Consider the following 22,167-nt stretch of genomic DNA (forward strand, 5'->3'; position numbering starts at 1 on the left):
CGCTCTCCTGTAATCCCAGCCTCCAGTTCAAAGCAAACCTCAGCAAAAATCGAGGCACTAGGCAACGCAGTAAGACCCTGTCTCTAAATAAAATACAAAAAAGGGCTGGGGATGTTCAGTGGTTCCGTGCCCCTGAATTCAATCCCTGGTACAAAAAAAAAAAAAAAAAAAGAATATGCTTAGAAAAAAAATACACCAACAAGTAATAGCAGCTGCCTATGTAATAAGATTACAAGGATACTTTGTATTTTTTCCCTGAATTTTCTACACTATCATGAATGCACCTACATTAATTTTACAATGAAAAGTGAGAATTACTTCATGTCCACACCAGGCTTACCAGTCAGAAATGAAGGTGGTAACTGGGTGAATACATTTTAAGGGTGCTGGGCTGAGCTCTCATTAGGAGTCAGCAAGAGGGCTGACTCCAATTTGTAATGCCAATCTCCAAGCTGCTGAGAATTGAATATTGTCTGCAGCCTAAAACTTTTTGAAATGGTCCTAAGCTGAAGTGAGAGGCGAGGAAGACTGCTCCAACTGAATATGGCATGACATGGACTCTGTCTCTGGAGGTATTTTCCAAAGCCTCAATGGAACACTGTAGTCACCTGCCACTATGATGGGCGTGGGAGGTAAGTCTGATTTGAAAGGTGTAGCCACAGGTGAGGTCCATGCTTTGGAACCATTTAAAAGCTCCTGGGCAGCCAACTTGAGAGCCAGTAGTATAGGGAAAAAAGGAAGGGCAAAATAAAGAACAGTATTTTTATTCCTAAATGATAATAATTACAAAACGTGTAGGGGTGCTGAACTTGAACTTAGAGCACTTAAAAACCACACAAATATGGCAGTGTACTGCTCAACTATGGGAACACCTTCTGAGAGATGTATCCCCATGTTGGCATCACAGAGTAAACTTACACAAACCCGGATGGATGGTACAGCCCTATCCATACCTCAGCTACATGGGCTACTGTTCCTCAGCAACAAACCTGTATAGTATGTTTCTGTACTGAACACTGTAGGCAACTGAAACGCAGCATAAGTATTTGTATACATAAACATACCTAAGTATAGAAAGGACCTGGCAAAGACACTAGGTGAGGGCAGGATATATACCTCAGTAGCAGGGTGCACGCTTAGCAGGTGCAAGGCACTGGATTCAATCTCCAGCACAAAGTAAAAAAGAAACAAAATATACTAGATGATAGAAATTTTTCAGCTCCATTATAATCTACAGGTCCACTATCATATATGTGGTCTGTCATTAACCAGTATATGACTGTATAGAAAATGTTTCTGTATTTCTGGAAAAGCTCTTAAATGTATTTTCAAAAGAATAACACTCATGCCTGGGACTTACAGCAACAGAAATAAGCACAGCATATAAAAGGATCACCACAAAAAAAAAGAAAACAACTAAGATTTATTTGCAGTCATCATTCAGGATGTATTTACTAAGCACCTCTCTGGCTCAGGCACGATGCTGGGATGCTAAAGGCACAGCATGGGCATGCAGGGTCCCACTTCAACAGTCAGCTTGTGCAGGAGACAGAAAACAAAATTAACAAGACAATTTAAAATAGTGAAAAGCACTCTGAAGACATTAACAGAGGAAAACGTGAGAGATTATATTCAAATTTTATTTTATTATATTCAAAATATGATCTACCTATGCATGCAAAAAGAAATCTGTCTTTACAATTTCCCTCCTATTTTTATTCACATAACTGTAAATATTCTCTTAAAATTTACTACTAGCTGGGGCTGGGGTTGTGGCTCAGTGGTAGAGCGCAAGACTTGTGCTATGAGGCACTGGGTTCGATCCTCAGTACTACATAAAAATAAATAAAGTTATTGTGTCCATCTACATCTAAAAAAATATATATTTTTTTTTAATTTACTACTAGCAAAACTGCTATCCTGCCAAGTCCATGGCAGTCAGGGGCTGTGTGACCATGTTGTCCACTGGCTAAAAATACTTCCTTATTCCCTACCATATTTATTCAGTTTATTAACAATGGTTTGTTACCTATACTACAAAGAATGCTTAGAAGAAATGTAGATGAATATTATATCAATGATTTCAAGTTTCCATGGAACAAGTCAATGTCAATCATATTATTAATAATACCCAATCTGCAATTTTGATGGCCATGTTTTAACTGAAAATAATGCCATCCTCTGACCATTAAAGAGCACCATAAACTCTAGGTCCAGATTAAGAAGCAGTTTAAATTGTACTCCAGCTCTTAAAAAATTATAAAAACAAGAAATAAAAGCATTACATGAGATAGACCACAATCCTGAAATTTTAACAGATATATATTACATCTCCCTATTTTGTAGAAAAAAATTTTTTAAATGTAATGAAAGGAAAGGGAACTGGTATTCTCCAAAACCCCAGGTGAAATTCTGGCTTTTATCACTTAGACTGAGTGGTTATGGAAGTGATTTCATCTGAGTTTCTGCATTAACCACACCTGCTCTCTCTACCTCCTTAAGGAAGGGTGTGAATAGACTCTTCCTGAGGGAAAAGAGAGGCCCAGGCAAAGGTGATCCATGGGCCTTCTGGCTCTCAGGAAATGATGACTCAGCAACTCACAACATCACACATTCAAATCCCACTTAAGGCCCAAGCCCTTGTGGTAAAAATGAGCATTTTGTATCTGATGTATGGATAGATGTATCAATAAAACCCTTACCTCAAGGGCATATACATGTTACTGACCAGCATCCTCTGTGATTCCATTTTCCACTTGAAGAGATCAAATCTTTATAGCACAACGATGCCCTGCCCCTGCCTCTGCCTCTACCCCAGGACTACCTGCTCCAGAAGACGCAGGACTCCCAGAACATTTATTCCAACAAAATGAATGTCAAATGAGTCTCAATTCCCACCAAATTTCTGGTCCATTCCCAAAGGACCCTGAAGTCTAGGTACCTTTCCCACTGGCAGCTGTCCCTCTTCCTGGCTAGTACCACCTACTGCTTCTCTGTTCCATGTTCCTCTCCACCCTCAGCCCTTACCTTGGAGCTTCGCTGTCCACCCTTCCTCTCTCCTCCCCCCACACTCTTACGATCCCTGGACTGGCCCAGACACCTTCCAAGATCCATCTCAGGAGCACATCTGAGGGATATGCTGGCTGGGTTTTTCTAACAATTACTATGCTTTCTTTCCCATATCCTCAGGTTTTTCAACAACAGGCCTATATAAGACTTCCTTTCTCATATACCTACTTACTGAGCACTCTTGTATGTGAACAAGCTCCAGCTCTACTCCCAGAGTTTCACCAACAGGTGGATACCAGGATGTCAGAGGACCTGCTGACCCTAGAGACTTGCCATACACACACATGAAACACTGTACAAGAAGCCTTCAGATTCTCCAAAGGTACTTCCTATGGGGTTTAAGAACAGCTATTCACCATGGAAGAAACACAATGGCCATGCCACCCTTCCACTCCCAGAGAGATGTGGAAATCCCCTTCGCATTCCTATCAAGCCACTAAAGAGTAAGACACAGACTGCAAGACTCCAGGCTCAGGTCTGGATGCAAGGGCAGCAGATTTGGGGCAACCAGAGGAAAATACCCATCATAGCCGCTATGCATGCTGTTCTGAGGGGCTGCTCAGACCCTGCCCCTCCCACCTGCACAGTAAGCACCTGCCCTCCTATACCTCCATCTAGACCCTGAACACTTGTGTCCAGAAACCACAGAGAATATGTCCTCTTTGGTGTTTGTGGCTAAGAAGTTCAAAGTCAAATTTGGATCCATCTCTAACAACTGTGTATGACTCTAGCTGTTTTATTTTCTCACCTTGTTTCAGGCTGTTCTGATTCACTCTAGGACAATAAGGATTTCTTTTTCTTTCTTTCTTTTTTTTTTTTTTTTGTACAGGGAACAAATCCAGAGGTGCTTTACCACTGAGCTATATCCTCAGTTCTATCTGTTTATTTTGCGGGAGGGAGGTGGCTGGAGACTGAACTCAGGGGGCATTCGACCACTGAGCCACATCCCCAGCCCTATTTTATATATATATATTTTTTATCTTTTGCCCCACTTTATTCTGGTATGTATTTAATCCTATGGCACTGAATGTGTTTTATAAGCCAACTCAAATCCTTTCTGAAGTGAAGCAGGGCAAATACATTAAATGACCATAATCTCCAGTAATCACTTGGTAAGTACTGCCGGGAGGTGTGAGGGGTGCAGCCTTGGCATGAGGAGCCCGAGGGTCTGAAAGATTCCCTGACATTTCCCTACAACACCAGAAACACACAGCTGGCTGAATGTACCAGCTAGAGTGCCAAAAGCATCACCCCAGACAGAAGGGGCTGTCACACAATTTCCAGATGACAAGAAGCAGGTGGCAATTCCCACATAGGGCAAAGCCCATCATCATCACTTTGATTGTAGGATTTCAAGCTGTTCTGGTTCACTCTAGGACAATAAGAATTTCTACTTTTTTTTTTTTTTTTGGTACCTGGTACAAATCCAGAGGTGCTTCACCACTGAGCTACATCCTAAGACCTATTTGTTTGTGGTTTTTGGGAAGGGGACACTCAACCACTGAGCCACATCCCCAGCCCTATTTTATATATATATATGTTTTTATCTAGAGACAGAGTCTCACTGAGTTGCTTAGCGCCTCCAAGTTGCTGAGGCTGGCTTTGAACTGGAGATCCTCTTGCCTCAGGCTCCCAAGCCTCTGGGATTACAGGCATGTGGTACCATGACCAGCTAGTCCTTTTTATTTTGCTTCTTGCTAAGTTGCTTAAGGCCTTTCCAAGTTGCTGAGGTCTCCAACTTGTGACACCCATGACTCAGCCTCTGGAGTCACTGAGATTATAAGCCAAGTACCACCACACACGGCCTTTATCTTTTCTTTACCCTTTTAAAGAACAGGAATGCTGGAGGTTAAAACTCCCACCAAAAACTCCAAAGCATTAGGCTGGTTCCTGATGCATCAGGACAACTGTGGCTCTTGGCTCCAGAGAATGACTCAGGGAGCCCAGCCAAAGGGGGATGCAATTACCAAGCTGGGCTCTGCTTCATTCTACCAGTTTTTAGCAGAAGCCAAGACAGGCAGGAGGAAGAAGCGATCTCTGACCTGACAGCATTCTTAATCAGAAATAGCAGAGATCTTTTTTCCCCCCAAGCCTTCATCTTGACTCACAGGAAAGATTCCTCCATTCAGCTCTACCGTCGTCGAGGTAGGTTCCTACTACCACAAGAACTTCCACAACTTCTTCATGGCCTGCTGAGTGCTATGGCAAGTCCTACAGAACATGAGAGGGTAGCCAGAACCATGGGTGGGGAACAGGTGTATTGTTCACAGCCAGGCTCCAGTTCAAGCCAGATGCCATCTCTGTGATCTTGGACAAATCCCTTCAACTCTCTAGGCCTGAGTAGCCTCCTCTGCACACATCCTGAGCACCAACTGCATACCAGAATCATGTGTGAGGGGCAGCCAACATAGGCAAGCTGAGGCCAGTGTACCCTAAGCCTTCAAGTAAACATGAGTGCCAGAAGTGGCCAAAGAGCTAAAGACCAGAAACACCATTCAAGTACCAATAACTCTCTACCTGCATCTTCATCCCAGAATTTTCTACCAAACTCTAAGCCTCCTGCCATCTCCTCTTGCATGTTAAGAAGATATTTCAAGGGACTGGGGTTGTGGCTCAGTGGTAAAGTGCTTGCCTAGCACGTGTGAGGCACTGGTTCAATCCTCAGCACCATATAAAATATAAATAAATAAAATAAAGGTATTGTGCCCATCTACAACTAAAATAAATTCTTTAAAAAAAAAAGAAGAAGAAGAAGAAGAAGACACTTCAGCATATTTCTCCCTATGCCAGCTCCCCTCCCACACAAAAAAACCTGCCACAACCACAGCTATCTTTACTCCCAGATACTCTGTCCAAGGGTCTCAGAGCTGCCCCCAATTCATTTTCCCTTCATGACAGTCCAGGCCTCCAACAAGTCCTCTTGGATATTCTTTATAATATACCCAAGACCTGAACACTTCCCAGACTTCTGCCATCCACTGGACTATAGGCACCATCATCTCCCACATGGATGAGGCCAGTGACCTCCTTACCAATCTCCTACAGTTGCCCTGCCACATACCCCGCTAGAGGGACACTCCTAAACCTTGTCACTCAATTCAGACCAAGCCTCCCTGAGTTTCAAAGCCTTCCCCTGGCTCCTGATGTAGTAGACTCTTAAAGGCCCCATATCAGTCCACCAAGCTGGACTATGTGGTCTGTGACAAGGAAAGTACAGTGAAAGTATTTAGCAAATTTATAGCCACTTGACATTGCTACAGTATACAAACAATAACACAAAATCCTACAGCTGAAATGGACTGAGAATTTAAGGAATGTTTCCTACCAGTGTAATCACTTGGTAAGCACTGCAGTGGTTTAGTCAGAGAGACCCCACCCTACTACACTCCCTGCAGGCCTGAGGCCCAGGGCTCTATCCTGACCCAATCCACCACTCTCCCTTACTCAGCTTGTCTCCCTGGCTACCTTCTAGTTCTTCAAATACCCTGAGTACACTTCTGCCTCAAGGCTTTTGCACTGCTGCCCCCCTTCCCCAATGTTCTTCCACAAAGCTAACTCCTCCTCCTTCGATGCTTGTGCATACTGCAAACTATCTTCCCTGCTCCTCACAAAAACTTTAAAACATTCCCAGAGTTTTTTTATTGCTGTTTTTTGTTTGTTTGGGGTGTGTGTGTGTGTGTGTGTTTGCTTTTGCTATTTTCCAAGCATGCATCATCACGTAATAGGCTATTTAATTTATTTATGTTGTGTTTTCTTTTCCATTACCATGTAAGTGCCATAAGGAGCTGGGGGCTCTGCTCTGTGCTTGGCACATGGTGCCTGGCAGAATGGAAATGCAATAAACATTGCAATGGAAGAATGTTGGGGCCAGAGTGCAGGGTTGGCCAGCAGAAAGACAGAACACAAAGCCTTGTGTTCAAGTAAACCTGAGGACTGAGGTGCTTCTGTGGGAAGACATGGACCTGCACAGACTTGAGGAGTTGAATGGGCAGAGCTGAAGGACAGTGACCGCAGTTTACCAGGGAAGGCTTTGTCTGCCACAACAAAAGCTTAGAGATGATCCTGCAGGGAACCCAGCATGTAAAGGGGCATCTGGCCCCAGGGCCAGAGTAGTATTTATTTATTTGTTTGCTTGTTTGCTTATTTTTGGTACTGGGGACTAAACTTAGAGCATTTTACACTGAGTTTCATCCCCAGTCCTTTTTTTCTTTTTCCTTTTTTGAGACAGGGTCTCATTAAGTTGCTGAGATTGGCCTCAAACTTTCAATCCTCTTGTCTCAGCCTCCCAAGCTCCTGGCTTTATAGGCATGTACAACCACACAAGCTCAGAGCATCATTTATAAAAATGAGTGATGGATTGGGGGAGGAGGGGGGCAAGGAAACCACTTAGAAGGCTACACTGGACTGAGGCCAAGGAATGAGATTGAGGGACAGAATTTGAGAGATTTCCAAGGTCAGATCTACAAATGTGTGAGGGCAGTGAAGGACAAGGAGGATGAAATGAGATCTGGCTAAAGAAAGCTGTCCTCAAACACCATCACATCACTGTCCATTAGGGTAACAATCCAAGGCTTGAGAGACCTTCCAGCTGTGGCTGTAGTACAAGGTGGGCTTCTCAGCAATCTGCCTCCTCTGCTCCTATACCCCTCACAAATCCCTCTCCAGAGTCAAAGCCCCTGTTTTTCATAAGACCTTTTTCTGAATAGCTTGTATTACTCTGACTTCTCCACTGCTAGACTTCAAGTGGATGTGCTCCAAGGAAATTCATAAGTACACATATCTTAAGCACCTACCTTACTCTCAACACTTTAGGAGGCTCCAAAAGAGAAGAGAAAAGAAACATGGGACAAGGCCCCATCCCCCACCCGTGACAAGGTAGGTGAGAGATGTGGACAGAACCAAACAGTTAAGGATGGAATGCAATTCCACGTAACACTTTTTGCCCAAAATTCATCTGGTGCATGAAAAAGAAAAACATACTCATTTTTATCTTTAATTCATACCAGAGATGAAGAAGAGGAGACATCCCATGGGCTATATACCTTGAGCAACTCACCAGATTTGGGGGGTGGCTATCCAAACACAGGGAACCACACAGGCAGACTGGAGGTACCCAGAAGAGGAGGCAGCAGGCCTGATCTTAGTATGCAAATGTCCCAAGAAAGCCAGCTGACCAAGGGGAAAGCCAGAGGGCAGCTGAACCAAAAACTAATCATCAGGGCTCAAAACAGACCTTATTGATTATTGAATGGGTAGAACATAGAAAATCAGAGGAGCTCCATGGAGTTCTGCGGGAATCTGCCAGAACAGTCCCTTAATCAATAAGGAAGAAATGGACCTATAACCCATGGGCCTTTGGGTAACTCTTCAAAACAAGCTTTGATCCTGACATTCTTGATGGTACAAACCTAGTCCTCCTTACATTGTCTAACATCATTTTAAGAGAAGCCAAAATCATGGCAAAGCCAAACTCCTATATAAACTGTTAGGGGAAGCCAGGGGCATGAAGGAAAACATTCCAGAATTAAATATAGTGATCACACAATCCAAATCAAACAAGCTATTGCATTAATGAGGCATGAAGGAACAGTAACTATCTCCAGGGCTAAATAAAGCATGGCCACCTTATCAGGGAAGGTGCATAAAGGCTTGCTATCAGTACCCTCTACTAAGTAGAAGAGATAATTTTTTTTTCCAAGTGGGAACCCCCGGCTGGAGTAAAGGGAGCTCAGACAGAGCATTTTCTTGTGGATAACAATGCAAATCTCTTTCCAGTTTAACCCACAACAGGGTGAGCTCTGACCAGGATACATTATTAATTAATCAAAAGAGAAGCCCCATTTTTAGTTACCTATTGAATTCAGTATATTCAAATACCTTGACCTAGAATTGACAGTACAGCTAACTCTCTGTTTACCATGATAATGGGGATTTCAGGAATGACAGCAGTTCACTGGGAAACAAAAACAAGCCCACTGGATGCTTAGCAAGGCATCTTTTAACACATTAAAGATGCTTCCAATACCATCAAGTGAGGATCTGGTATTTGCTCAGCATTGTGAGGTTTAAATCATACATTTCCACATCAATAAACCAAGTGGTTTGATCCACCACTACTAGTGGCCATCCAGTTTGTCAGAGTGTGGGGCGCGGGAAGAACAGGAGCCATCACCCCATGCCTACCCCTCCTAAGTGAGTGACATGTGAGCAGATGAGGTGGAGCATGAGCTCCTGAGGAGACAGGCAGGACAGGAGTCAGGAGAGAGTTGGCTGTACTGGATCAACAAGCACCCCCCAGCAAGCCGCCCGGCATTTCTAGGAAGGAGAAAAGCAAACCGCCGTCCCACCTCGGGCTGCGCGGTCACAAGTGAGGCAGGGCTGGGACCAGTCGCCATTTGGGCGGGAGGCCAGCCCCAGGTGCGGCAGGAAAGGGTGGCGCTGGCTCAGTGGCTGCAGCTCCTCACTCTGACCCAGCGGGGCCCCTGTGCGGTGCTGGGGGCACAGCGAGGCCTCAGGCGCTGTTGGGCAGGGACACACACACATACACACAGAGAGAGACACACCATTAGAGGATGCGCAGCAGCCCTACAGGGGGTGTAAGACAAGACCATCCAGGGTCCCAATCACCACACAGTGGTCCCCCTCTGCTCAGAAGCTGTGAAGAGCCCACTGACCACATTCTAACCCTAAATATGCAGCTGAAGCTCAAGGTTTGAGGAAACAGGAAAAATTTAGACCTGGAACATTAGTTTGGTAGGGCCTGTGGTTGAAGACCCAGGGTTTAGTTTAAGGAGAGGCCCAATCAAATGACCAGGCTCCTATGGCGCCATCTCACCCCTGCCCCTGGAATGTTCCACGAACTGTTCATTAAACGTGACACTATTTCAGCTCTGTGCTTTGTATCCTTTGGCTTCTTAAGAATACTGGCTGTGAGAAGCACAGAAAAGAAGAGGGCCATTGCCCCTCGGTCATGCATCTCAACCACAACCTCTTTTGACAGAGGAAGCCAAAGGACTTTCATTTTATTTATTTATTTTTGTATATATGTGCAAATTTAACCCGAAAGGAAACGTCTGCAGATTATAAACCATTTATTTTCTAGGGGTTTCATGAAGGTTACAACCATTGCTTAAACAGAACAGTTTAAACCAAGAGAAAATGACAATAACTAAAAATGGGACAAGAAAACTCTAACTGCTCCAAGTTTGATAATAACTTAGAATTCCTAGAGGCAGAAAAATCTGACTTTGACATGCAAATTTCTCATTTGACACATTTCTCAAAATGCTGTGGTAACGGGACAAAGTCAAATTGAAACCTGCAAAAGCAGGAAATGCTGGCAAGTGGTCTGATGACAGAACCACTGACTAAGCAAGAGTTGACCGGCTTGCCAAACTACAAATAACTCTTCAAAAAAAATGTTTACTGTTATGCTGATATAGTGTTACTAATTCCAGAAAGCATGGGCATAAAAATCTGCATTTTTGTTTTTGTAGTCAGAAAATACAATTTCTGCATTCCTCCAGCTCTATACCTCCCTATCCTTATATAAAAGCCACCAATGCCACCTATCTCAATGTGAGGTTCGCACCATGGCCACAGAGCACTGGGAGGGTGGAGAAGGGGCACTATTCCTAAGACCTTGGCCAGGCTGCCAAACATGGTTCAGGACATTAGCTTCTAACAGGCCTTAAACTCTACTTCTGCTCCCTGAAATCACTTCTGAACGCAGGACAAAGACCCAAAGTGAACTGACATGCAAAACCAGAAAAAAGACCAGCCCTGTCCAGTGCAGAGCCAACCACACAACCAAATCACAGAGCACTCCTTTTGCATGTTTGGAAAAGAGGCTTTGCTCACACTAACAACCTGTAGAGGTTTTTTCGCAATTTTCCCTCTCTACACGAAACAGAAACACCTAATTTCCATGCTCTGTGATGCTGAAGTAGAATACACTGAGCCACTCAAGAGACCTACAGTTCAGTCAACAGAAAAAAAATTTAATACCAGATTAAGGAAACAAGATTACCAAAAAAAGAGCATTCATTTCCTCCTAGTTATCAATCAGCTCCCCATTACTTGAGTAGTAGTAGGCAATTCCTATGCTGGCAAACCTTCTCAGAAGAAAAAGCTAATGAGACCTGCCTTGGTGACCACCTTCTCCGGAGAACCCACGAAGCCACAGGAGCCCCCCTGCCCAGATGCACAGAATGAAACCCACAGAGCAGCCAAGGGACTGAAAGCCCTTTTGTGAGCATAACTCAACCCAGACTAGGGCACTGTTGTCTAGTATGCAAAAGCTGAGAACTGAGGACAGAATCAAGTCCTAGAGTGGCTGCCATATCCTCAGCCCCGGGCAACTCAGGCTACCTGCTGCCCTGGGTACTGCATCTATATAAGGTGCCCATTTGAGTCAGGGTAGGAAGGGCTTAGATTACTCACAGCCATGATAGGAGGCCGGTGACCCCCCAGCCTTGCCATACTCCTGCTCTGAGTAGCTGGTGGAGAGATTGGGCTGGCTGGAGCCGCGGCCAAAGGTGATCTGGTTGCTGCCCATGCCAGTGGCCACCTGGGCCATGCGCTCTTTGGTTTTGAGAGCCTGGGCCCTCTCAGCCTTCAGTCGCTCCTCATCCTTGAGAAGGGCCACCAGCTGCTTAGACTTTTCACGCACATTGATGCCCTGGTCCTTGCCGTCCCGGTCAATATACTGGAAGTCCTTCAAGGTCTGGATGGCAAAGATGTTCTCACGGCACTGCTGGGCCACACGCTCAGAGCCTGTCTTAATGAGGTAGTCCAGCAGGGTTAGCGCCTTATACACATGCCTCCAGTTCTTGCCATGGTCATTGAGCCGTTTCCACACCATACTCATGATCTCCGAGAAGGCAACCACGTTATAAGTCAGGTCAGCAATCTCGGTCATCAGAGAGCTGGATGGTCCCCATGGGTCATTGGAGGTGGCTTCCCGGACTTTGATTTCAGCCTCTGAGTAATTGTTCACAATGTTTTTCATCTGTCGTCTGATAGATGAAGTCGTCATTTTTATTTTCTTTGTTACAAATTTAAAGCCCTTCAAAGAGAAACTTTCCTGTTCTCTCTGTAAGTCCACACCCTATGAAGGTCCAGTTTCCGTAACTGAGCTGGAGCAAGAGCCCGGAACAGTCATTTCCTCCTCTGGAGCCTCAGGTCCAAGAAGCTGGAAGCCATGACCTAGAGAGACAGAAAAAGCACCCTGTGACGGTGATCTGGTTGCTGATGTGAGCACCCTGTGACGGTGGGAGATCCTTGCCCAGACACTTCTGTAAACTGCAGGTATTAGGTAAGAATGGGCAGGTTGTGTGTATAGTCAACATATTCTTGCCTCCTTATGATGTGAGAGAGTCCATTTTGCTTTCAAAACTAAGATAAAATCAATAGTGCCAGTAATAATAAGTAAAATTGATAATGTCAGCTAATAATGAGTAAAATCTAAACTCAAGTAAACATTGTAACTATTGTTCCATTTCCAAGAAAGTCTCCCACTAAAATGGCTATTTGGTGGGTTCTATTTTCACTGCTGGGTACTGTGAAAGAATCAGGATGCTGGGGAAATTGGTCCTGATATGTTTATTTTATATTTTACACTGGGGCTTTAATACAGGGCCTCACACTCTACCACTGAGTTATACCCCAAGCTCAATCCTGATAGTTTTAAAATTATATGTAGCCTCTCAATTTAGGACTATCTTAATCCAAAATGCTCGTTTGTACCTCTAAAACTGCTGAACATTTGGCCTTGGTCCCCTGGCCTTCTTTCTACCTAGGGGAATCTCCTCAAGAGCCTTCTTTTCTGACCTTCCCTGCTGGAGAACTAATGAGGGTTCTCTCTGGTCTTCTAGAGCAAGGATGACAACCAACTTTCCCTCCGCCACTTTCAAGACCCTAGGCATCTGACCCAGCTAACACAGCCTTAAAACTTCTTAGTTGGAGCCCAACCCCCTCAACTCTATAGAGGAGAAAACTGAGGCCCAGAGATATGCATTCATGAACTCCAAACACATGCATCCCCTCTTCCTCCAGATGAGAAACACTTACGGAGTTAAAGCGGGGTCCACATCTCCAACACAAGGCTCTGGTCCTCAAGTTTGGTGACCCCCATCTGCCTCGTTCACAGTGAGTACCCAGCACCTAGCAAGCACTGTGCCCAACACGAAATAACACTGTTGAATAAATAATATCAGAGATTAGAAAGTGTCCTTATCCTCAAGAAGGCCATAATCCTGCAGAGAATAAAGGTTCCTCATCTATAAAATGAGGATTCTAAGGCCCAGAAGACTTCAGAGATGGCCACAGATTAAGCAGAACAGCTGGAGACTAGACAGAAAGTGAGGGGCTCCAACCATCACTACCACTTGCTTGGCCATTTGGGTTCCTTCAGGCCAGGATCTCTGTCTTGCTTATCAAGCTTGTGAAAACTACTGTCTCATAAATAATCTGTTTCTATAACAAAAAAAAAAAGAGAGAGAGAGAAAAAGAAAATCACTGTCAACTGTCTGGCAGAAAAAGTCACCCAGCTGGGCCAGCATCCTTCTCTAGATATATCTCCTGTGTAGTCCAGGACCTGCCACCTCCTTTTGAAATGGCCTTTCCTCTCCACCATGCTGCTGTGCTATTTCTACTAGAGAAACAAAGACAGTCTCAGTTTCCTCATCTAAAGCTCAGATGGGCAATGAACCTATCAAAATAAACAAGTAAACAAAAGGATGGCACAGGAAATATAATGGCCACTTTTCATATCACCACACAAGAAAGGGACAGCTCACAAAGTTTCATCCACTATCTCATGACCTCAAGTATGCTCAGGATTCTGTCTCTGACTCTGTCTCTGCCTCTGTCTATGGCCACAGAACTGGCTTTGGTTGAAGGCAGGCATGTTCTGCCTCTCTGCCCACTTGGCCAGCTCTTGTGAATCCTCCAAAGCCTATCAGAGGACCAGAGATAAAAATATTTTTTTCATAGTGACCTGCCTATTTACTTTAAGTAGGCTTTTCATTCATAGGGCAACATATACTGCTGGCAGAAATGGGACGGGTCTGACAAAGGGAAAAAGAACACTCTGATTTATAGTGAGTATCTCCCAGCTTACAGAGTACATATTGTGTTGATGAGTATGGTAACTCATACCTGTAATTCCAGCAACTGGAGAGGCTGAGGCAGGAGGATGGCTAGTTTGAAGCCAGCCTCAGCAACTTAATAAGATCCTGTCTCAAAATAAAAATTAAAAGGACTGGGGATGTAGCTCAGTGATAAAATGTCCCTGCCCCTAGGTTCAATCCTCAGTATCAAACAAAAGGGGTGGGGGGAGGGGTGATAGCTATGTGTTAAAATCAGTAGTAATGTTCAGATGCACTTATGAGGCCCTACTATATGCAAGGGACCCTAACACTTCTCAGCTGGGCAGGATGACTGCCTCCACTCCAAGAGAAGGAGCTGGGATTCTCCCTTGCAGAGGCCTCAACACCTCTCTCCATAATTCAATTAAGCACTAGAGCAAATAATGTTGGTAAAAAGACCTTGAATGGTTGAGAATACCTTAGGAAAAAAGAATACTTCCCCAAGGGAGAAACATACCCTGGGTTCTGCTACCTCCTCTAGTCCCACCATCTTACAGAGTGCCACGTGGCAGAAGTCTAACAGCTGGGCCCAGCATCCTCTGGCACACTGGGGTAAACTGTGAAGCCCCATCAGGGCTTCCACTGGGCCTAGTAAGCCTGTGACAAAGAAAAGACAGTGACTCCTGTGAGCAAGAGCCAGAGTGCCTTTGTTTCTTTGACACTGACCAAGGAAGGAAAGCTGAACAATTCAGATGTCAGGTCTGTTGACCAAGGTGGGGGTCTTTCTTTAACAGGCTCAAATTGCACAGACACCTGTTGGTGGTCTCTGAAATATTCAAGCTTCCTAAGGAAAAAGCTAATAAAATATGCACTACAGTCTGAAAAATAAAGACCATATAATTGACATAACTTTCTGCTATCTTCTTAAAGCTTATAGAAAGAGCAGCCTTCAGAATTAGCAGATGCTAAGAAGGGAGAGATCTGGGGATAAGAAATGCCCACTAATTGAAAAGACACCAGAGGTGCCTCAGGGACCGTGTTTCCAGGTCAACAGGGCTATGCACCTTTATCCAAGCAAGATGCTGCAAACTGAAACTTCCAATTCCAACTTAGGGTGACCTAAGCCAAGCTGCAGGACCTTGGCAATGACCACAGGCACAGAACACCTGAACCTCCATGACTTTGGCAAACTGAGCCACGTACACCCCAGACTCTAATTTTCCCATTTCAAACTTCTCCTCTTCAACCTCAGGACTGGATTGTAAATACTTAGTGGTTCTTCTTTAGCAAATATCTGCCAAGACACCTTCCCAAAAGCAAGCTCCCACCCTCCAATACGTGTTCCTCTACCTCCCAAGGACATATCCTATTATTCCAAAACCTGAGTTCTGGGTTTTGTTCTCTCTTCTCAATAGTTTGCTTGCTCTACTTTCCAAACTTTCCTTCCCAGTTTGCCAGTTCTTCCATTTCCAGCCTGCTAAGCACATGCAAAAGCCACTAGAACAGGAATTTGTTACCTCCTGGGCTCCTTACTTGGTTTAAACCTAGGAATTATGACCAGTTCACAAATGTGAACCACATCTTCAGGACTCCAGGCCAGATATGGGGAAGACAGCAGGACAAGGAGGAGTTGTGAAAACGAGAGAAAAATAAACTTTGTTAAAAATTCACATCAAAGAGAACTCCCCCACTGAAAGGTGGGAGGATTTTTTACAGATTACATACTGACAAGTAAAAGGACAAAGTCATTGTATGAATTTGTACAGTTCTGTTATACATACATATATTTATTTATGGTACCAAGGACTGAATTCAGGGGCACTCTAATACTGCACTATATTCCCAGTCCTGTTTATTTTTTTATTTTGAGACAAGGCCTCATTAAGTTGCCCAGGCTAGCCTCAAACTTGTGATCCTCCTGCCTATGACTTCCAAGTAGCTGGGATTACAGGTGTGTGCCACCATACCAGGCTGAGATAGCCACTCTTAATCACTGTGAGTCAATAAAATTCCAACCAAAAGCAAAAAAACTGAACATCCTAGCTGGCCTGGGGATGTTGCAGGGGGAGTTAGAATCTGGCCCAGAGCTGGTGGTAAAGATCACTGGCAGAGTGTTTGCCTGGTGTATTGGGTGGCCCTGCATTTAATTCCTAGCACCACAAACAAACAAAAAGAATGATTTGTTAGCCTTTTTGGAAGTCCTTGAGAGTTTTAAGGACTCCACCATCAAAAGCCACAATATTTTCAGTATGGAAAGAAACACTCATTTCTCTACATTTTGTTTCCAGAACTAAAAGCCTTCTTCTAAGCCAAATATTTAATTTTCAGCCTGGAAATGGAATCTACTGGTTTTACCTGTGCAACAACCATCTCCAATTGTCTTGGAAAGGGTGCCTCAGTCATTCTTAGGGATTGGCCAGAAGGAGGCTCTGGTCAATTAAAGCACCAAAGTCCCCCAGCCTGGTGGTATATTGACAATCCAGATTAGGCCACCTGGAACCCTCTCTGGATGGGACCTGAGACAAATGGGAAGCCAGGAGGTTGCTAAGCTGCTAGAAGCCACCACAAGGCCAGGGTCAGAGGTTACCTAAAACTGAAATAAGTATAGGAGAAAGCAAGAAGTGGGTGAAAGAAAGGGTGAAAGACATCACATCATTTGTACCTCTAGGTTCATCTATATCTGAAGCCATTCCTCCCTTCTCATGTAACTGAGAAGTCATTTGTAACTTTCAGTGGGGTTTTTGTCACTTGCAACTGCATGTCCTATGCAACAAGTGCTTGAGGGGACAAGAGGAGGAAAGCCAGCAACAGCCAAAGAGAGAATAGTTGTTCCTTCAGCTCCCAGTGGGCCTCAAGCAGAAGTGTAAAGACAATGCCAGGCTCCCCCGCCGCAGACTGACATAGAGGGCTGTGTATTCCCAGAGATTCTCAGCACTCCCCAGTGATGAAGGATCCCCAAAGTCTGGGATCATCTACTTTTTCATGAGAGCAATGTATGATGGGAACCATAAAGTAACTGAATTAAACAACTAATAGGGGAATAACAACCCAAGGCTGATATGCCCCTGGAGGCAAGAAGTCTATAAAAATGTGCTCCAAGGACATGTAGAGTTGAATAGGGAAATTCCTTTCAAATCTGGTACTCCTGATCATGAGGGACAGATTCTTCTTGGTTCTGAGTCACCCAGGTAGGACACTGTCAAAACATGGTGACTTCACCTGTGCTTCCTAAGGAAATTATGGGCAGTTACTTTTCAGTTCCATTATCAAGGATAAAGCCCTGCTGTGAAGAAATAGCAACATCTGTCCCTCAATACCCTCTCCCTAAACCTAACAGTCACAGGACTCAACAGTGACTGTAGCAAATCAGTCCCAATCAATACATATGATTGAGTGGATTGACTGAACATCCCACATCAGATGGCAGATCCTATGACTTCACACATACTTCATCCTTCTAAAAGCAGATGACAGAGTGAGCTTGAGAACGGACATGTCCATGTTTCCCCAGTGTCACACCTGTATAGTCCACAGCCCATATTTATCAGAACCCCCTAGGAGACTGTTTGAAAATCCAGAAATAGAAAAGAGGTAGAACCAAGAGGATGCTGCATTCTTAACAAGCTCCCCGGATGATTTTAGGCACACTGAAGCAGGGCCAGGGGTCCAGGGTGTTATGCACAGGAACCGGAAATGTGGGTGACACTCTGCAATCCTTGATTAACTGGCTCTGTTTCCCTTTATGTGCCATCTATGAGAAAGCAAACACTTCCATCTTCCTCCTGGGGAAAAGGGTACAAGGCCCTTTACAAGGAGGCCCAGTCAGGAGTAGCTGAGACAGCAGCTCACATGACAGACCCTCCAGAAGACAACAGCCCAGTCAGGACAATATGGACAGTACCACATTCTTTTCAACAGTAATCATTTCAGCCTAAAGAGAAAGGACTATTATGGTTCTGCTTCAGCCACGTTAGCATTAACTTAAAGCCTATGTAGAAACAGGGAGAAATTCCTTTATTTCCCTCACCAGGAAAAACAATGAGCTTCAGCCCAAATGCAACACCTTCTTCACTAATGGAACCTGAGCATCTCCATTCCAATGGCTTCTTGTTGATTTAGAGAAACCAAAACCAAACTTTATATATTAGTATCCGAAAATTGGAATGGAACCATACCATTTGCCCCAGCTATCCCACTCCTTGGTTTATACCCAAAGGACTTAAAACCAGCACACTATAGTGACACAACAACATCAATATTTATGGCAGCTCAACTCACAATAGCTAAACTATGGAAGCAACCTAGGTGCCCTTCAACAGATGAATGAAGAAATAAAATGTGACATATATACAAAATGGAATATTACTCAGCCTTAAAGAAGAATGAAATGATGGCATTTGCTGCTAAGTGAAATAAGTCAATCCTAAAAAACCAAAGGCCAAATATTTTCTCTGATATGCAGATGTCAATTCACAATAAGGGGGTATGTGTGCTAGGGAATAATATTAGGTAGGGAATGGATTAGGTAGAGGGCAATGAAGAGAAGGGAGGGAAGGGGGTGTGGAGTAGGAAGGATAGTAGAATGAATCAGACTTTATCAATCTATATACATATATGACTACATAACCAGTGTGATTCTACATCATGAGCAACCAGAAGAAGTTATACTGCATTTTTGTATGATATGTCAAAAATGCATTCTACTGTCATATATAACTAATTGGAACAAAAAAAAAAACCTTTGCATTCATATATTTAAACATTTTTGAGGGAAAACAAACTTTTGACTTTGCCTTCTATATGGTAGGCCAGGTAAAGTTAAACTGCCCACACTCATTTCTCTCGCCCCAGAACCTTTGTCCAAGTAAGAGAAAGATCCTAAGGAGTATAAGTCCACCTATATCAAGGTGGAGATGTAAAGGGCTGACTGTGTAGGGACAGCCAAGCCCCATGCTAATCAACATCACCTTTCAGGTAAGTAGGAGGCCTTCTAACAAGAAGCCACCTGGGCAGCTTCTCCCAAGATCCGTCAGTCATTCCAACAAGCACAAGAGAGCTCAAGTATATATCATATGGCCTCCTGAAACTTTAAGTGACTTTACTTTTCCTAAAAGCAGCAATCAAGTGCCAAAAAACATGCCAAAGAATTTCACTGTTCTTTACCAACTGTTTTGTCTCTGGGAAGGGCCACCCATGAATACAGATTATATTAGTGGTGAAATGTGGGGTTTTTTTGTTTTTTGTTTTTCTGGGGGGTTTTTTGTTTGTTTGTTTGTTTTGGTACTAAGGCCTGAACTCGGGGCACTCAACTACTGAGCCACATCCCTAGCCCTATTTTGTATTTTATTTAGAGACAGGGTCTCACTGAGTTGCTTAGCACCTTGACATTGCTGAGGATGGCTTTGAACTCACGATCCTCCTGTCTCAGCCTCCCGAGCTACTGCGATTACAGGCATGCACCGGACCCTGCAAAATGTGGTTATTTTTAAACACTGTGTGAAGCAAGGGCAGGGTCAAGAGACCTGGTTCTGGTTGTTGCTGCTGACCCAGGGAATGGGGCATGATGAGCTGCAACCTCCTGAGTCGAGGATCAAACACCCTGACAACTGCACAAAGGGGACACCTAAAGCAGACATTCAAGGAAAACAAGCAAACTTTTAATACTCCTCTACCTCCCTTCCACCCTTCACCCTTATTCAATAGTTTTGCAAATGACCAAATCAAGGACAGTATTCTTTTAAAATCATGAAAAAGGTGCTGGGGTGAAGCTTACTGGCAGAGTGCTTGTCTAGCATGAAGGACACCCTGTTCTCCCCAGCACTGGGAGGGGAGAATAAATCATGCAAAAAAGCAAATGATGTGCATTGGTACAAAGAGACCAGATTTAGGAGAAACAGGGAAACATGCGGACCAAGATGCAATGCTGTAACTGCTCTGCAGCATTAAGGAAGCCAGTGACCAGGGTCCTTGCTTCTAAAATGACAGAGGTAAACCAGATGTTCTTCCCAAACCTTTCAGTTCCAAAAGCCATGGTTCTGACCAGTGGCCCCGTTCCCTGCCATCTCCATGGTGTCATGGGGAGCTCAGCCACAGGTCACAGTCTAAGGGACTAAAACTCAGGCCACAAGCCAATCAGACAGATGTTTCTGTAGGCCTATGGGGCTCCATGGGAGGGCAAAGGAGGGCTTCCCTTTGGACTTTGGAAGTGTGAAGAGCAGCCCTCAGAATTCCTCTCCTCTCCCAGGAAAGCAGCATGTGACCCCCCAAAGAGATTTCTGTTTTTAACACACAGTGACTCTGCCACTGGAAACATCACTGATGAAAGACAATGGGGACACACACACCCAGAGACTGGGTCCCCTCCCCAAAGCAGGCCATGCTATGGATTACCATTGCTAGGCAGTACAACTTTCCAGCCTGAGATGTTTGAAAAAAAGTGACAAGCTGCATGGGAAATTTTCAAGTTCCCATGATTTTGTGCTTAATTTAGACCTGGCTAGTGGTTGTGGTGGTGCTAAGTGCTGGGCTGTCACCATCTCCAGAAGCCAGAGAATGTGGAAGTACACAGGGGTGAGCCACAGGGCCCTCAGCCAGGCGTCCACTGTCTCTGGGTTTCCAACACCACTGTGACTTCACTCTTCTCAGAGGGAGCACAGGATTCGAGCCAAGAAGGAATCTGCCAAGGAGCAGGTGTTTTCACCCTGTGTGCACAAGACCACAGCTCAAGAAAAGTGAATGGTCAGCTCACCTCTACCCTGCAACCAGTACTTCTGGGAGGGGCTTGGATTCCCCACAGCAGCTGTGGAGAAGCCAGAAGGAGCCAGGTAGATTTCTGCAGGCAGCAAAGGGAGCTACTTCCTCAGACTTCTGGTAATGATGGTTAATGTCCACGAGTCTCACAAGCTGACCTTGGTTCCCAACTCATCTCACCATCACTAGGGCTGGAGGGATGAGCCAGAACCTCAGAGATCAAAAGTACAGGCTCATCTCAGATATGCTCAAATGAGCCAAACCATCCTAACTTTGGGCCCCTGGAGTTCCCTGAGGAAGGGCCGGTCCTGAAAGTTAACTCTTTCTGTGCCACCTGTGTGCTATACTCTCTTTTCCAGTCATTTTACTTTTTTTTTTTTTTTTTTTTTTTTTTGGTACTGAGGATTAAACCCAGGGGTGCTTTACCACTGAACCACATCCCAAGCCCTTTTTATTTTGAAACAGGATCTTGCTAAGTTGCTTAGGGCCTTGCTAAATTGTTGAGGCTGGTATCAAACTTGTGATTCTCCTGCCTCTGCCTCCCAAATTGCTGGGATCACAGGGTGTGTGCCACTGCACCCTGCTCCAGTCATTTTTCTTATTATTGGAACAATATGCTGCTGTCACTCCAAAGAAACCTGCCTGCCAGACAGGTTTCTGTCTTGAGTTCTACCGCACCTCCTTTTTCTTCTGCCAGTCCTTGTCCTTCCTGTGACTGTCACAGCCTGGCTCCTTGTCACTCAGATGTCAGCTTAAACACTGCCTCCTCAGAGGCAGTCAATTCACCAGTTCACATTTTCAGCAGAGCCCCTCCTCTATCTGACACTTTCTTGCTTATGTGCCTATTTATCTGTTCATGTCACTCTGGCTCTACCTGCCTTCATGAGGGCAGAGCCCTACCTGACTCTTTACCACTGTCTCTCCAATGCCTAGAACAGCATCTGGCACACAGTAAGTGCTCAATAAGCACCTACCATATGAATGATACAGTAGCAAAAGATTAAAAAAAAAAAAAGCATTATCCCACCCACTCAGGTACACCTTGATGCTATTCTCCTAGTTCTGCTTTCCTTTGGTCTCTCTCTCTCAAGTAAGAAAATAGCTGCTATAATGCCTGCCCAGTAATACACCACCAGGAAACAGGCATGGTCACACCTGGTACTTAATAAGTGCTGACTACAAAATGAACAGCTGTTGAAGCCTGCTCCCAACAAGGTTGGGGCACCAAGGAGCAGCCACCCACTGCCCTTCCCAGCCT

The 22,167-nt window shown here is 44.5% G+C and overlaps 1 protein-coding gene across 4 annotated transcripts in view; it reads right to left on the bottom strand.

Moving 5' to 3' along the window:
• Positions 1 to 22,167, bottom strand: part of Epn2 (epsin 2) — an 87,429-nt gene that overhangs the window by 36,915 nt on the left and 28,347 nt on the right. For 3 of the 4 annotated variants that reach the window (XM_026380327.2, XM_026380325.2, XM_026380326.2), the window contains 2 exons: positions 13,141 to 13,265; positions 11,512 to 12,276 (listed from right to left, as the gene is read on the bottom strand). In XM_026380327.2, the coding sequence (XP_026236112.2) occupies positions 11,512 to 12,106 (595 nt within the window). In that variant the 5' untranslated portion in view covers positions 12,107 to 12,276; positions 13,141 to 13,265. The remainder of the gene's footprint in view (positions 1 to 11,511; positions 12,277 to 13,140; positions 13,266 to 22,167) is intronic. The other variant, XM_077800394.1, reaches the window with a different exon arrangement.

Source organism: Urocitellus parryii, chromosome 7 (assembly GCF_045843805.1).
Source record: "Urocitellus parryii isolate mUroPar1 chromosome 7, mUroPar1.hap1, whole genome shotgun sequence".
NCBI classification, from domain to species: Eukaryota; Metazoa; Chordata; class Mammalia; order Rodentia; family Sciuridae; genus Urocitellus; species Urocitellus parryii.